The 12,838-nt window shown below is 65.1% G+C and overlaps 3 protein-coding genes across 17 annotated transcripts; 1 reads left to right on the plus strand and 2 right to left on the minus strand.

Moving 5' to 3' along the window:
• Positions 1-941: 941 nt before the first annotated feature.
• Positions 942-3,915, minus strand: CEND1 (cell cycle exit and neuronal differentiation 1). 4 transcript variants are annotated; one of them, XM_077960293.1, is made up of 3 exons: positions 3,697-3,915; positions 2,236-2,488; positions 942-1,752 (listed from the first exon to the last, which is right to left on the minus strand). In XM_077960293.1, coding segments are annotated over exons 1-3 (459 nt in total). In that variant the 5' UTR covers positions 3,699-3,915; the 3' UTR covers positions 942-1,548.
• Positions 3,916-4,276: 361 nt separating this feature from the next.
• SLC25A22 (solute carrier family 25 member 22) lies at positions 4,277-12,045 on the minus strand. Of its 12 annotated transcripts, none has more exons than XM_015113276.3 (10): positions 11,979-12,045; positions 8,787-8,969; positions 8,576-8,701; positions 8,252-8,307; positions 7,346-7,436; positions 6,657-6,775; positions 6,342-6,516; positions 6,079-6,233; positions 5,917-5,992; positions 4,277-5,843 (listed from the first exon to the last, which is right to left on the minus strand). In XM_015113276.3, the coding sequence occupies exons 2-10, from the start codon at positions 8,804-8,806 to the stop codon at positions 5,690-5,692; spliced, it is 972 nt and encodes a 323-aa protein (XP_014968762.2). In that variant the 5' UTR covers positions 8,807-8,969; positions 11,979-12,045; the 3' UTR covers positions 4,277-5,689. The 12 variants fall into 12 exon arrangements, with proteins under 12 accessions (XP_014968762.2, XP_077817751.1, XP_028688821.1 ...); XM_077961625.1 differs by having other exon boundaries at positions 8,087-8,307; XM_028832988.2 differs by having other exon boundaries at positions 11,896-12,045.
• PANO1 (proapoptotic nucleolar protein 1) lies at positions 11,398-12,522 on the plus strand. Its single transcript, XM_015113275.3, is given in 6 exon segments — positions 11,398-11,430; positions 11,432-11,549; positions 11,552-11,767; positions 11,770-11,854; positions 11,856-11,971; positions 11,974-12,522. Coding segments are annotated over 6 exon segments (990 nt in total). The 3' UTR covers positions 12,396-12,522.
• The last annotated feature ends 316 nt before the right edge of the window (positions 12,523-12,838 follow it).

The raw sequence follows: 12,838 nt of genomic DNA on the forward strand, positions 1-12,838 counted from the left end.
GGGGCAGGTGAGCTGGGAGTTGGAGGTGTCAGCAGCGTCTGCACAGAGCCTTCTCCTCTATACGCTGGACTCAGGTCAGCAGGCTCAAGGGGTAGGCTGCCTCCTTGACTTGTAGGATGCAGCGGCATGGATGGAGGTCGAGGGAGGCTTTCGCAGGGCAACCTGGGTGGCAGCAACAGGGTCAGCTTAAGCTGGTTCTACCCCGTGGGCCCTCCGTATCTGTCTGGGCCTCAGTGTGGGTGCATGGACGAGGACTGCTGCTCTGGGGAGGGAGTGTGCCAGAAGGGCAGGAGGAAGACACGGCTGTCCCCCCACACCAGCTGGAAGAAGGCTTCAGGGAGGAGGTGATCACGGAGCTCTTGCTGCCAGCCTTAGCCACCCGTCAGGTGAAACCCAGGGGCCAGGATGACAGACGTCAAAGGAGCCCTTCCCAGGCACCACAGGCCTTGCTCCCTGTTGGCCCGCGTGCTGCAGCCTCACCCGTGGCCAGGCCCACCAGTTGGACACCCGGTTAGAGTGGGCTGGGTGCCATGAATGAGAGGTGTTGAGGGGAGCCTCTTCTGCGCTCAGGATGTGGGGGCTCGCTGCAGTGGGAGATGCGGAAGGGCCCCTGCCTGGCTGGAGAGCTCGGCCTGAGAAGCAGGGCTTGCCCTCCCCGCACCCCATGTCCACACTGCTCCTTGGTCCTGTAGCCCCCGGGTGTCCACCTTGGGTCAGGACCCACAGGAAGGCCAGGGAGGAGGATGGGGCAGGGCCTGGGTGTGGCTCTGGGCTGAGCCCCCCGGGATAAGGGCATAGGAGTGGCAGGGGGTCCCGTCAGAGGGTCCTGGATGCAGCACCTCTCCCCTGGAAAGCCTGGAGTGTGGACGTGAACCCCTCATTCCCCAGTGGGAAGCCCCTGCGTCTCCCAGCCACATGCAGATGAGGATGCAAGCCCAGCCTTTAGACAACAGAGTTTATTTCAGACTCAGCCTCCACTCAGGCCCAGGGTTCCTGTGGCCGCTGGCCAGTGAGGGCAGGCTGCGTTCTCACAGTGCCCACCACCACCTTCCGGGAGCTCGCCTGCTGCTGCACGCCAAAGACCACGCTGGGACTGGATGTGCTAAGGAGGGGCTGCACAAGGGGCCTCCCCAGGTACGGTGGGCTGAGGACAGTGTGTGACGGTCGCCGCCAAGCAGTTCTACTCTACCTGTTATTGCATTTATACGCTGGTTAGACTCAGATGGTGCCAGGTGCAAGCTGGAGGGGCAGTCTAGCGGGGCAGGGTGGGCACAACTATGAGGGGCCCTCGACATCCTGCCTCCCCACCAGCATCGGAGCTCCCCTGGAGCACAAGCTGGGGAAGGCAACCCTTGGGCAGCACCCCCTCCACAAGCAGGCTTCAGGCTCCGTCTTCCCACCCAGCTAGGCTTGGGTGGTGTGGGGAGGTGGCACTGAGGCTCTGCTGAGGTGACTGCCCACCCCAGGTCTGTCCCACTGCATCGGCCCAGGCAGACCCCCAGGGGTACACAAAGAGCAGAACTGGGGCAAGTGGAGCAACCGTGCCCTTTAATGTCCCCACGAGGGCCGGGCCCAGGCAGAACCCATCCCAGCACCCCCACTCAGAGACCAGCCCTGGGGGCCCGGGATCACCCAGCTGCCGGGGGTGGGGGGCCCACACATGGGGTCCGTTGTTCCTTTCTTGAGGTTCCCCAGCTGTGCCTTCTCCCCGCATCCTGTGCTGTGGACCCCGGAGCCTGGACTCTTTCTGCCCTGGAGGTTGGGGAAGTCCTGGGTCAGCAGGGGTGGGCTCGGGCATCCTCTCCACTTTGCGTGTGTATTGGGGGCATATGTAGGTGTGTAATGAATGTGCGTGTGTACACGTAGATAAGGGTGAACTCTGCATGCACTGGCTTCCTCAGGTCTGTACAGGAAGTGACTCCGTGCCCCCCGCCTGGCCCCCAGGTATTATTTTTTCCGGGCCAGGAAGGCCACACCGAGAATCAGGGCTATGGCTGCCACGGCCACACCTCCAGCCACCAGCAGGGGGTTCAAGTTCTCGCAGGACCAGGGACCTTGGCCCCCAGACCCCCCACCGGCAGCTTCGTCCTCCTCCGCCCCATCCCCAGGACCCTTGGCCTCTGGGGTTGCATCAGGACTGCTGGGGACCGCGGGGGCCGTGGGGGCCGGCTTCAGGTTACTGTGGTTGTTGAGAAGGGCAGGGTCGGCCTTGGCCGGGGTCTTCTTGGCAGGTACCGTGGTGGGGGCCGCTGGCGGCTGCTGCTTCTCGGCCGGGGCCTCCTTCTTCGAGGGCTTGGTCGAGGGGGCCTTCCCATCGGCTGCCGGGGGTACCTTGGCCTCGGTGGTGGCCTGGGGCGCCTTGGTGTCAGGCTTAGGGCTGCTGGCCGACTTCCCTCTGGACTCCATGGTGGGCGGGGCGTATGGGACAGGCAGGTGAGTACACCAGAGGGGCTCAGGACAGCTCGTCACTCCTGGGCATTCTATGGGCCTGGAGGGAGACACAAGGGAGGCTGCGTGTGGGCCCAGTCCCCCCTGTGCTGCCCCGACCACCTGGTCCCCAGGCAGTCCCTGCCCAGTTCTCTGGAGTCCCCGGGGCCCCAGCTCAGGGGCTTCCTGTGGGCCTCTGATGCTTCTCTTTCACAGCCTGGTCTCCGTCTGTCCCTGACCACTCCCGGAGGAACCCCTCCAGCGGCAGAGGCAAGAGCCACGCACAGGTGGGAGGAGCTAGGGGCCCCCCGGTGTTCCGTAAAATGGCCCATGCAAATGCCACATCCTCCTACCAGCCAGGGGCAGGAGGCCTCTTGCTGGGGAAGTGAGGATCAGACCCCGAGAACCGGAAGGAAAAGCATTCTCCCCTCCAAGGAGGGGAGGTGATTGGAGCCGCAGTGGGAGAGCTGACTGCATCCCCTCCTCAGGAGAGCACTCCTGCTTTGCAGAGACAGACACTGAGGCACCGAGGCTGTGACCTGGCCAGGATCCTGGTGGAGGAGGGCGGGGAGGGGCAGGAGCTGGGATCTCAGGCAGCCATCAGGGTGGGTGGGCCCACGAGATACCAGACTTGAGAAAACTGGGGTGTCTCTCCAGGAAGGCAGCGTGGGGCTGTGCTTCCAAGGGCCGGCTGCTCCTCCCCAGCCTCTGAGGCCCCCTCCCCAGCACAGGCCGTGCCTCTCTCCAGCCCTGGGGCAGAGTCCTTGAGGAGCCCAAGGCCGTGCTGTCTCTGTGGGCAGAGGGTTCCTGGCATTAAACAGGGTGGACACACGCTGCTCTTGGCCGGCGAGTCAGGGTGGAGGACAGGGCTCTGGGCTGTGGGAAAGGCCATGCCCAGATTCTCAATGACTCAGGCAGAGGTGGGAAGAGCCCTGGGGGCCCAGCCGCCCTGAACCTGAGTGGTTCTTGCCCCAAAGCCTCAGAGGCCGCCTGTCTACCTCTCCCAGGGAAGGGTGAGAAATGCCCCAACCTTCAGAGAAAGGGAGGCGCGTTTCCCACCCTCGCTAGGTGCACTGACCACACTGAAGGTCACCCGAAGGTCACAGCGTGATGAGGGTGTCTCCAGGAGAGGCCCAGCCGCTGCCGACCTCTCCGGGAAGCCCAGCCGCCCCCTCACCCCTGCAGCTCTGGGGGGGGCCCAGCTGCTGGGCATCAAGTTTGCAAAGAGCAGGTGGTCTGCCCCCCAACCTCGCTATTTGTGTCACTTACATCCCGGCCACCGCCTCCTTCTCCCAAGAGCAGCTGCGCCCTGGAGAACTGGGGGGCCCGCGCGCAACCCCGGTGACCTTCAAGCCTCGGAGCCGCCTCCTCGCCCCGCAGGACCCCGCGCCTGCCCCGCCCCGCCAGCCCGGAGCCCCCCGCCTTACGCGTCCTCCGACCTCCCCTGGGCTGCGCGCTCCTCCACGGGACGACGGCGGCTGCGAACGCGGAGAGCTCGGGAGTTTCCCACAATGCACTGCTCCCGGCGCAGGAGGGCGGGGAGGGGGAGGGGGAGGGGGAGGGGCGACGGGGCCCCGCCCCGCCGGGAACTGCGGGGTCCGCAAACCCAGCTCCACCCTAGATGGTGGGGGGGAGAACCTTAGGGTCAGGGAGAGCAACTGCAGGGTTCAAGTCCCATCTGGGACTGCCAGAGGCAGGAGGCGGGTCCCGCCCAGCATCCCCTCCAGGCCAGGGTGCCCCTTGGTCGGTGGGTGGGTGCGCAGGCATAGCCCTGCAGTCTGAAGGGAGCCAGTTATGGGAAGAGGGGACTGCCCTCCCCTGCCCCCAAACAGACCCCCAGACAGCAGCATCTACTTAGAATATTTATTTATCCTCTGACATGACAAGACACAAAAAGTTACAACTTCTTAAAACTCTTCAAAAGAAAAAAATATAATTCTGTAAAGCAGCAGCAGCAGCTTCCAAGGTTCAGATGTGATGGGAGGGGCAGCTCCCAGGAGCAACCGTGAACTGGAGGGGTCCGGGCCTGAGCCCCAGGTAGTGTCGCTGGGAAGGGGCCTCCATGGAGGGCCCCGGTTTTGGGGACACAGCACCAGCACATCAGGGTCTGTCACCAACACGATCACATGGCCAGGGTGGGGCAGGGAGAGCTTCGGCTCACAGCAGGGCTCGGCCTGGAGGCAGGGGGGAATGGGGCTTCTGAAGTGTGCTCGGGGCCTTATGCCCAGAGGCAGGAAGGATGGGGCCTCTGGAGCTTACCCAGGAGCCTTATGCAAAGGCGGAAAGAGGAGGGTGGGCCCTGAGAGGACTTGGGGTGGGCGGCAGCTCCTGGCCCTCCCTCCAGAGCAAGGCAGGCACCCTCAGGCTCCACACTGGTCCCCTTGCCTGCCCCGCTCCCTGGCCAATCTCAGAAGAGAGGTCAGGCTGGGTAACTAAAGTTCCTGGACGGGGTCAACAGAGCCTGGGACACACACAGCACACAGAGCGCCTGGCCGCGGCGGGAAGGGGGGCAGTCCCCGGCAGCCCCATCCCCAAGAGCCAGGCCAGATCCCCACAACACACACACACACACACACACAGGCACACAGACCTCACAGTCTGGGCCCCAACCTGGGGTGGGAGCTGAGGGGCCCACCACAAAGTCCCGCACTGGGTGACGGGCTTGCCCTGAGAGTCAGACCCCGGGGCAACCCCTCGCTTGGGATTCCTGGCTCAACAGAGAGGGCAGGAGACCCCGGTCCTCTTGCAAGGCTGGCCAGGGAGGCAGAGTCCAGTCCTGCCAAGGTGACAAGAGCGGCTGGGGAAGGACGGAAGGGCTGGAGAGCCACTTGGGCCCAGCAGGTTCAATAAATAGGTTTGTGCAGGGTCCCTGTGTGGACCAGGACGGCCGTGGAGACTGGAACCGGTGGGCTGGGGGTATGGTCCAGCCCGCCCAACCCAGGCCCGGGGGCCCCCAGCCCAGAGACCAGCTCTGTCCCTGGGGGTGTTCAGGCCAGGGCAGGATTGGGGCAGGGGCTAGCTTGAGGAATGTAAAGATTTCTGCATTTTCTACATAAATAAGACATTGATCCCAACGATGCAGGCAGCACACCGGGGGGCTCGCGTGTGCACCGCCTATGTGGACCCTGCACCCCGTCCCCTGCTGCCCCTGCCGACAGGAGGGCTGGGGAGGGGTCTTCCCTTGCTCCGTCCTGGGCTAGCTGCCTGGCTCCAGCCCCACACCAGCCCTGCCCGGCTGGCTGGGGTGGAGCGGGCACTGGGCTCAGGCCTGGGGGTCCTGCAGTAGCCCCAGCAGGGACTCCGCGATGCCCAGGAAGTAGACCACCTGTGCGATGCCGAAAAGGGGTGCGATGACCAGCGCGCGGCAGTAGGCGCCCTTCAGGAAGGCTGAGGGGCCCTCGTGCCGCAGGATCTTCCTGTGGAGGAAGGAGGGGAGGGTCAGCCCGGTATGCAGGCCCCCAGGCCCCACCCCCTGTGGGACCTCCCCACCTGGCACAGTCCAGGAACCCAGAGTAGGTGTCCTCATTGACGCCTCGCTGAAGTGACTGGAGCCGCGTCTTCACCACTGCAAGGGACGCTCGGGTCAGTGTGAGCCTGGCCAAGGGCTCAGTCCCGCCCCATCCCCAGCCGGGCGCTGTCCCATGCACTGACCATCACAGGGGTTGACGGCCACAGCGGCGGCACTCCCGGCCACACAGCCGGCCAGGAAGGACACGTAGAAAGGCGACTTCTCCTCGGACGCCGGGCGGCCCAGCTGGTTCAGGTTGGCAAAGAGCGGGAAGTAGACCACGGAGAAGGGAACGTCCCTGTGGGGAGTGAGGTGGCCATGGGGACAGGAAGTGGTGGACAGGAGGTGGTGGGTTGGGCAGGCCGGCCTCCCCCATCCCTCCTCCCATCCACCCTGTGCCTCCTACCTGAGCAGCGTGGCCCCGAGTCCCTTGTAGAGACCAGCAATGCCGCGGCTTCGCAGCAGGTCACGGGTCAGCTGGGTGGCCGTAGGCCGAGGGGCAGCTGGAGCCTCCACTGAGGGCTGGGCACCCCCCTGGGCTGAGAGCTGGCCCTGGGCAGCCAGGATCTTCCTCTGGGCAGCTGCAGACAAAGAGGCTGCTCTCTTCTTCTGTGCAAAGTGGGCAGGGGACACGCTCTGGCCCTCCCTGTGTCCCTGCCCTCCCCTCGCCCTCACCCCTTCCAGCACCTCTGCCCTCTCCCCTCCCTCCTCCCGCCCTCACCGATGCGCCCTGCATCCTGCAGCTGGATCTTCAGCATCTCCATGGGCGTGGTCACGATCACCTGGCAGGTGCCAGCCCCACAGCCTGCCAGCATCTCTTTAAGCAGGGTCAGCTTCTGCCTGTGGTAGGGGCAAGGCCGCGGTGAGTGGGAAGAGACAGGCTACCTGCCACCCTCGGGGCTGCCCACCGTGCCTGGGCGCAGAGGATGGTGGGAGCTGTGGAGGCAGATGCAGGCCTGTGGGGGTACAGCCCCCAGCCTCCGGCCCTGCAGCAGCAGGCGGGGGGAGCCCAATGGACAGACAGCCCCACAGGCAAGGGCCTGGGGGGGGCAGTGGGGCTGTCTCCAATAAAGGAAAATGGGAAATTGGGGGTCGAGTGCCCTAAAAAGGGGCTGCCCTTGCAGCCCCCCTCCAGCAATGGGGGAACCAGTCAGTGCCCTCAAGCCCTGGCTTACTACACAGGCAGCAGCTGGGGGCCAAGGGCTGCCAGGCCAGAGCCCCACTGATTTGGCATCTGCTCTGCTCCCCTGGTCAGGGGAAAGGAGGGAGGCCACCCCACAAGCTCAGAGAAGCCCCAAGGAAGGGGCTGAAGACAGGTGGAGCCCCCAGGTGGGACCCAGCTGGCCGGGTGGACCCCTCCTTTGTCTGGAGTCCAAGACCCCTTGAGTGTCTGCCAGGCAGGGAGCTCACCCATCCTTGGATAGCTGATGTCGGAAGAAGTCGTTGGCTGCCAGCTTGATGGCCTTCTCGGGGGTGACGAGGGTCAAGTTCACAGCGGCTCCTGTGGAGCAGGGGGTCAGCTGGTGACCAGGGTGGGGAGGTGCTTAGCCAGGACTTGCTGCCTGGCCGTCAAAGCCCCATCCCAGTCACTCCTGGCCATCTCCTGCCCTCTCACCCACATTTGGGCCTGGTGTGTGCCAGGTGGGGGGGGCCAGGCACGGATGGGGCAGCACCTCTGGTTCAGGCGTTCCCGTGCCCACTGCATCTGTCTCTGATTCTGGACAGCATCTTGCTGCTAGGGGCATGGGGATCATCCCGGAGCCCCTGAGGCCTCCCTGGGAAACCCCTCCCTCCCTAGGGGACAGAGGGTGCTTGTGCTGGCAGGGGACTGGGGCCAGAAGTCACCCGAGCATGTGGTCTGGAGTGGGCCAGAGTTCGGGGGAGGCTATGGAGAGCCCCCATCTCAGTGCCGAGGGCTCAGGGCTGCAGAGCTTCTACCAAATCCAGGCTCCGGATGGCGTCCTAAGCTGATTTGCGGTAATTCCCCCTACTCCCTCCCATCCCCAGCCATAGATGGGGTCTAGCCTGTCCCAGAAAGCAGAGGCGGCTGTGGCCACCACAGAGGACACAGATGTACTGTGGCGTCCCACGCACCAGGCACTAAGCGGGGGCGGGGAGTTGCCACGGGAGGGGCTGAGAACTGCCACTCACCAGAGATCCAGTCCCCTGCACAGGCACAGCGCCCCCAGACACGTCCACGCTCACACACCAGGCCCAGGCTGGCTGCCCTGCCCTGCCTCCCCCACCGCTCCTTGCCACGACTCTCGGGCGCTATCCAGGCCTGCCCATCTCGAGCCAAGCCAAGTCAAGCCTTACCCCGGTACATGCCAAAGTATCCCTCGGAGCGGATGGTCTTGATGAGGCAGTCGGACCTGTGGCCAAGGGGACAGGGTGAGCCGGGGCCAGCTGGGGCCAGCCAGAGGCCAGGGTCCCTGGACTGTCTAGGGCTGACATAAGAGGCCAAGTCCTCAGCCCAGCTCTGACCCCAGTCCTGACCCACATGGGATCTCCCCCAGGCCTGCCTGCCTCCAGTTTCCCTTCTGTCAAACAGGGTGAGGGGCACAGGAGCAGAGCCCCCCTCCTGGCCTCCCGTGCTGCCACATGCTGGGCCTACTCCCCACGACCGCCTGGCACACTCACATGCTTGTGTACATGCGCTGGCCGTTCTGCTGGTTCTGCAGCCTGGTCTTGGCCAGGTCGATGGGGAACACGCAGGTGACCCCTATCAGCCCGGCGATGCCGCCATTGATGAGCTTGGCTGGCAGGCTGTGTGGACAGGAGTGTCAGGACGGGTTTCTGCGACCATGGGTCAGGGTGGGGGCGGGGCATGCAGCCAGGACTGGAATCTGACCTGATCTGCTTATCAGCCATTTAACTGGATCGTGCCCAGGTAGGAGCCGAAGAGGTGGACGCCAGGCCGGGTGGGGTGGAGGTGGAGGTGGAGGAGGCCTTGAGGGAGGCTGGGACCCAGAGGGGTTGGGCGGTGCTCTACCTTCAGGGGAATTTCCAGGCTTCAGCAGCCGCCCCTTCTGTCCTGGAAGGAAGAGGGGATGGGAATGAGTGAGGGTGGGGCCACCCAAAGAATAATCCTCCCCCAGCCTCCCTCACATGCAGCCTGTCACCCACCACCCCAGATGGGAGCCGTCACTGCGTCCTGAGGGTGCAGCAGCAGGAGGCACCTGCCACCCAGTCCCATGCCCACCCCTGGGACCACCTGGCTTCCTTTCAATCCCCCCCTCCCCACCGCCAGCGTCTTCCCAGCCAGCCTCACACGCGCGCTCACGCTCGGGCTCACGTGCACCCCAGCCAGCTCCGGCTTTTAAAGGGCCAGGCACCTCTGAGGGCAGTGCCAGGGGCCGGTGCCAGGGTGCCTACCGGAGCACCTTGACCTGGACAGCTGTGGTGACCATCCCCCACATCCTTCAGCACAGAGAGAAGCAGCCAGCACCTGCCCCCTTCGAGCTTGCGGCTGAGGTCTCGGGTGCCCTAAGACCCCCTGCCGACCTGGGCTCAGCCGTCCCAGGTATAGCTCTCCTTCCGCAGCAGCTCCACCCAGGGCCTGCAGAGCTCCTCCTCAAGAAGCCCGCACCCCCCACGGCCAGCCCCTTGCCCACCTTCCTCCCCTCCACCCCTCCCAGGAGTTTCACTCATGGATACACAGAAGCCAGTGATGGGACCCCTGGAAGCCTTGGGGGTGGGGGATGGCTGGCCTTCTGAGGCCCCCTGTGGCTGGCACGCCCATCCCCTACAGAGGAGAGGAGAACGGACCTCTCCCACTAAGCGGCAGGGCTGGGGAGCCACAGCCTCAGGGGCCTCCCATAAGGTCATGGCCATAAAATCCCAGCTTCGGGGGCCTTCCCTCCTCACCCTGGGTCCCCCAGAGGCCAGCTGTTTCGGGCACGGGCAGTGCCGTTGCCCAGGGCCACACGGCTGGCTCACACTCACAGATCCTCAGGGACTCCTGACCTTCACCTCGGCTTTCCAGGGCTGAGCCATCCACCACCGACCCCCACTCCACCACCTGCCCACTGGTCCTGTTCTCACTCTGCCCCAGGCACTCACTCTGGACGGCTTCTCCACACTCCAGCCCGGCACTCACACAGGAGGGGAAGCTGCCGGGGGAGGCGACGAGGGGCCGCAGGGATTGGCTGTGGGGCGGGGTGGGGCGGGCCTGCAGGGGGCTACTTTCTCTTTCACTTTGGGCCAGTGGAGGCTTCCCGCAGCCTTGAGAGGAGGGATGAGCAGGGGCGGGTCTGACTCAGGCTGACCTGGCACACACCACGCACCAGCAGGGACCTCAGCGCGTGGCCACCACGCCCCCGGCACACACGGGTTCCTGTCTGCTGCCTGTGGGCTGAGCACTCCAGCATTTCCTGGCCTGGATCTGTCTAGGGCTGGTACTCTGAGGATGAGGCTTTCTCCGGGCCAGGGTATCCTATGTGTACCTGGACAGGGAATCCGGTGCTGTGGGGCAGTGATGGGCTGACACCCACTCGTGTCTGTGGGATCTGTCTGTTAGGGCAGATGCATGTCAGGGAAGCCTCATGCTGGGCCACAAAAAAAGGCCTGCTGTCCACAGGGAAGGGCTGGCTGGGTCTCAGAGACCGCTGGTGCCACCCACAGGCCCTGCTCACCTGACAGGTCCAGAGGGCATGGGAGCTGGCATGCCCAGAGCCCTCTGCCCCACCCCCGTCCCACTCAGGGCTTCACCGCCAGACCTGCCTCTCCCTGCCTCAGCCAGTGGTGGTGACGAGCTGACCTCTGAACTTCAACCTGATCTCTCCCAGCAGCCCGCCCCCCCCCCCGCCCACTATTTGGGTGCAGACTGGCCACAGCTCTCCAGGCTGCCCTGGGCCCTTCATCTCCGCTCTAGTCCCTCCCAGGGGTGTACCCTGGCCCACCAGGGACTGAGCAATCCCCTTCCTCCTGGGAGCCTATCTCCAGTCTGGGACGAGGACACCTGCAAGATGGGAGCAATCCTAGAAATCAGTGGGGAGCGGCTATTAGTCCCAGGAAGAGAAGCAGGCCTAGAGATCCCAGGGCAGAGAGGCAGGCCTGGGCCCGCACAGCACCCACTGCAGTGGAGAGGAGCTTCTGGGTGGAGAATGAGGACAGCGAGGGGCTCTGCATAGGGAGGAACCAGCAGGGGTTCCGTCTGAACGCCAACCCCACCTTTCTGTCCTCACTCGGCAGTTCCCACCCCTGGCTTATGAGACAGCTGGCCAGGGCCCTCCCCCTGCACTGATGTTACCATAGAAACCCTGCAGCCCCGGCCGGGCCCAGGGCTATGAGCCGTCACTGTTCCCCCTTCATAGTCAGGCCAACCGAGGCCACAGGCAAGCCAGGGAGAGAGCAGTAGAGCAGAAACCACACTACAGGAAGATACCGCTGCTTCCGAATCTGCAGGAGTAAAATCCTCCTCCCAAAAAGCCGCCAGGCTCCTCCTACCCCCAAGAAAGGCAATGGGGGTGAGGCTCCGAGTCTGGCTGGCGGCTCCCCCATTCAATCTCCCGCTGTCCCCGTCCTCTTGGGGCGGTGCTTTCTATCCTGCTGGCTGGAGGGTCCCGGAAGGGGTCTCCAACCTCGCGATGCCTCGGCCAGAGGACAAAGGAGAAGCGGGTGGCCGCTCTCTGCACTCGGAGGCCGGCTCAGGCCCCTGCCCCACTGCTGGGGCTCGGCCGACCGCTCCGTCCTCCGCCTGGCCACCGCGACTCGGGCCACGCACATGTCCACAGATGTACGGTGAAATCCCACGTGTGCGTCCCACATGGCTCGGTCTCTCTTCCTTGGACTCGGGCCCCAGACATCCACCCTGGGGGACACGTGTGTGCGGGAGCGCGCCCGGCACCGTCGGGGCCGAGCACGGCCTCTCACGCCAGGGCAGCCGCGGATCCGAGCATCCGCTGGTCCAGGACCCCCGTCCCGCCCGCCAGGCCCCACGTTGTTCGGGCAGCTGTCACCTTCCTCGGCCGCCGCGGGACCTCTCGCCCCCGCAGCCCGGCCGCACTCGGATGGGCGCAGAAGGGAACCGCCGGGAACTCACCGCACTCGCCGCCGCCGCGCTCGCCTCCCCGCCCCGCCGCGCGCTCGGCCAGCACCTAGGCGGGGAGGCGCGTCCGCTCGGCGCTGCGCGCGCTCCGCCCTCGGCCTCCTCCGGGCTTCGGCTCCCCCTCCCGGCCGCCGAGGCTACTGCGCCCAGCCAGGCCACAGCCACGCGCCCACCCGCCTCCTCGCCCCGGGTCCCCCCCCACCCCGGCAGGGTGGCAGTTCTGCGCGAAGAGGCCGGGCCGCGCGTCCCCAAGGTCCTTTCTTGGTTCCCAGGCCTCAGGCCCCTGCAGGGACAAGGACCCGCGGGGCGCGGGTAGGTGGCAAAGCGCCGGTGGATGAGGGTGCCCTGGGGGAGGCGTGGCCTCCAGTGCAGACACAGGTGCTCCGTGGAACTGCTGGGCCAGCGAAGTGAAGTGGAGGCACAACCCCGCCTGCCCAACAGCGACTTTGTATCCAAAGCACCCCACTCGGGGCTGGGCACAGTGGCTCACGCCTGCAATCCCGGCACTTTGGGAGGCCAAGGCAGGCGGATCACTTGAGGTCAGGAGTTCAAGACCAGCCTGGCCAACAAGGTGAAACCGCCCCCCCACCGCGTCTACTAAAACTACAAAAATTAGCCCGGTGTGGTGGCAAGTGCCTCTAGTCCCAGCTACTCAAGAGGTTGAAGCAGGAGAATTACTTGAACCTGGGAAGTGGAGGTTGCAGTGAGCTGAGATCATGCCACTGCACTCCAGCCTGGGTGACAGAAATTCCATCTCAAAAAAAAAAAAAAAACCCCACATGGGTTACTTTGTAGCACAGCTCCTCACCCCCAGGAAGATGAGGACCCACAGGAGGCCCCAGGCACAGTGGGAG

The sequence above is a fragment of the Macaca mulatta genome, chromosome 14 (genome assembly GCF_049350105.2).
Source record: "Macaca mulatta isolate MMU2019108-1 chromosome 14, T2T-MMU8v2.0, whole genome shotgun sequence".
Taxonomy (NCBI): domain Eukaryota; kingdom Metazoa; phylum Chordata; class Mammalia; order Primates; family Cercopithecidae; genus Macaca; species Macaca mulatta.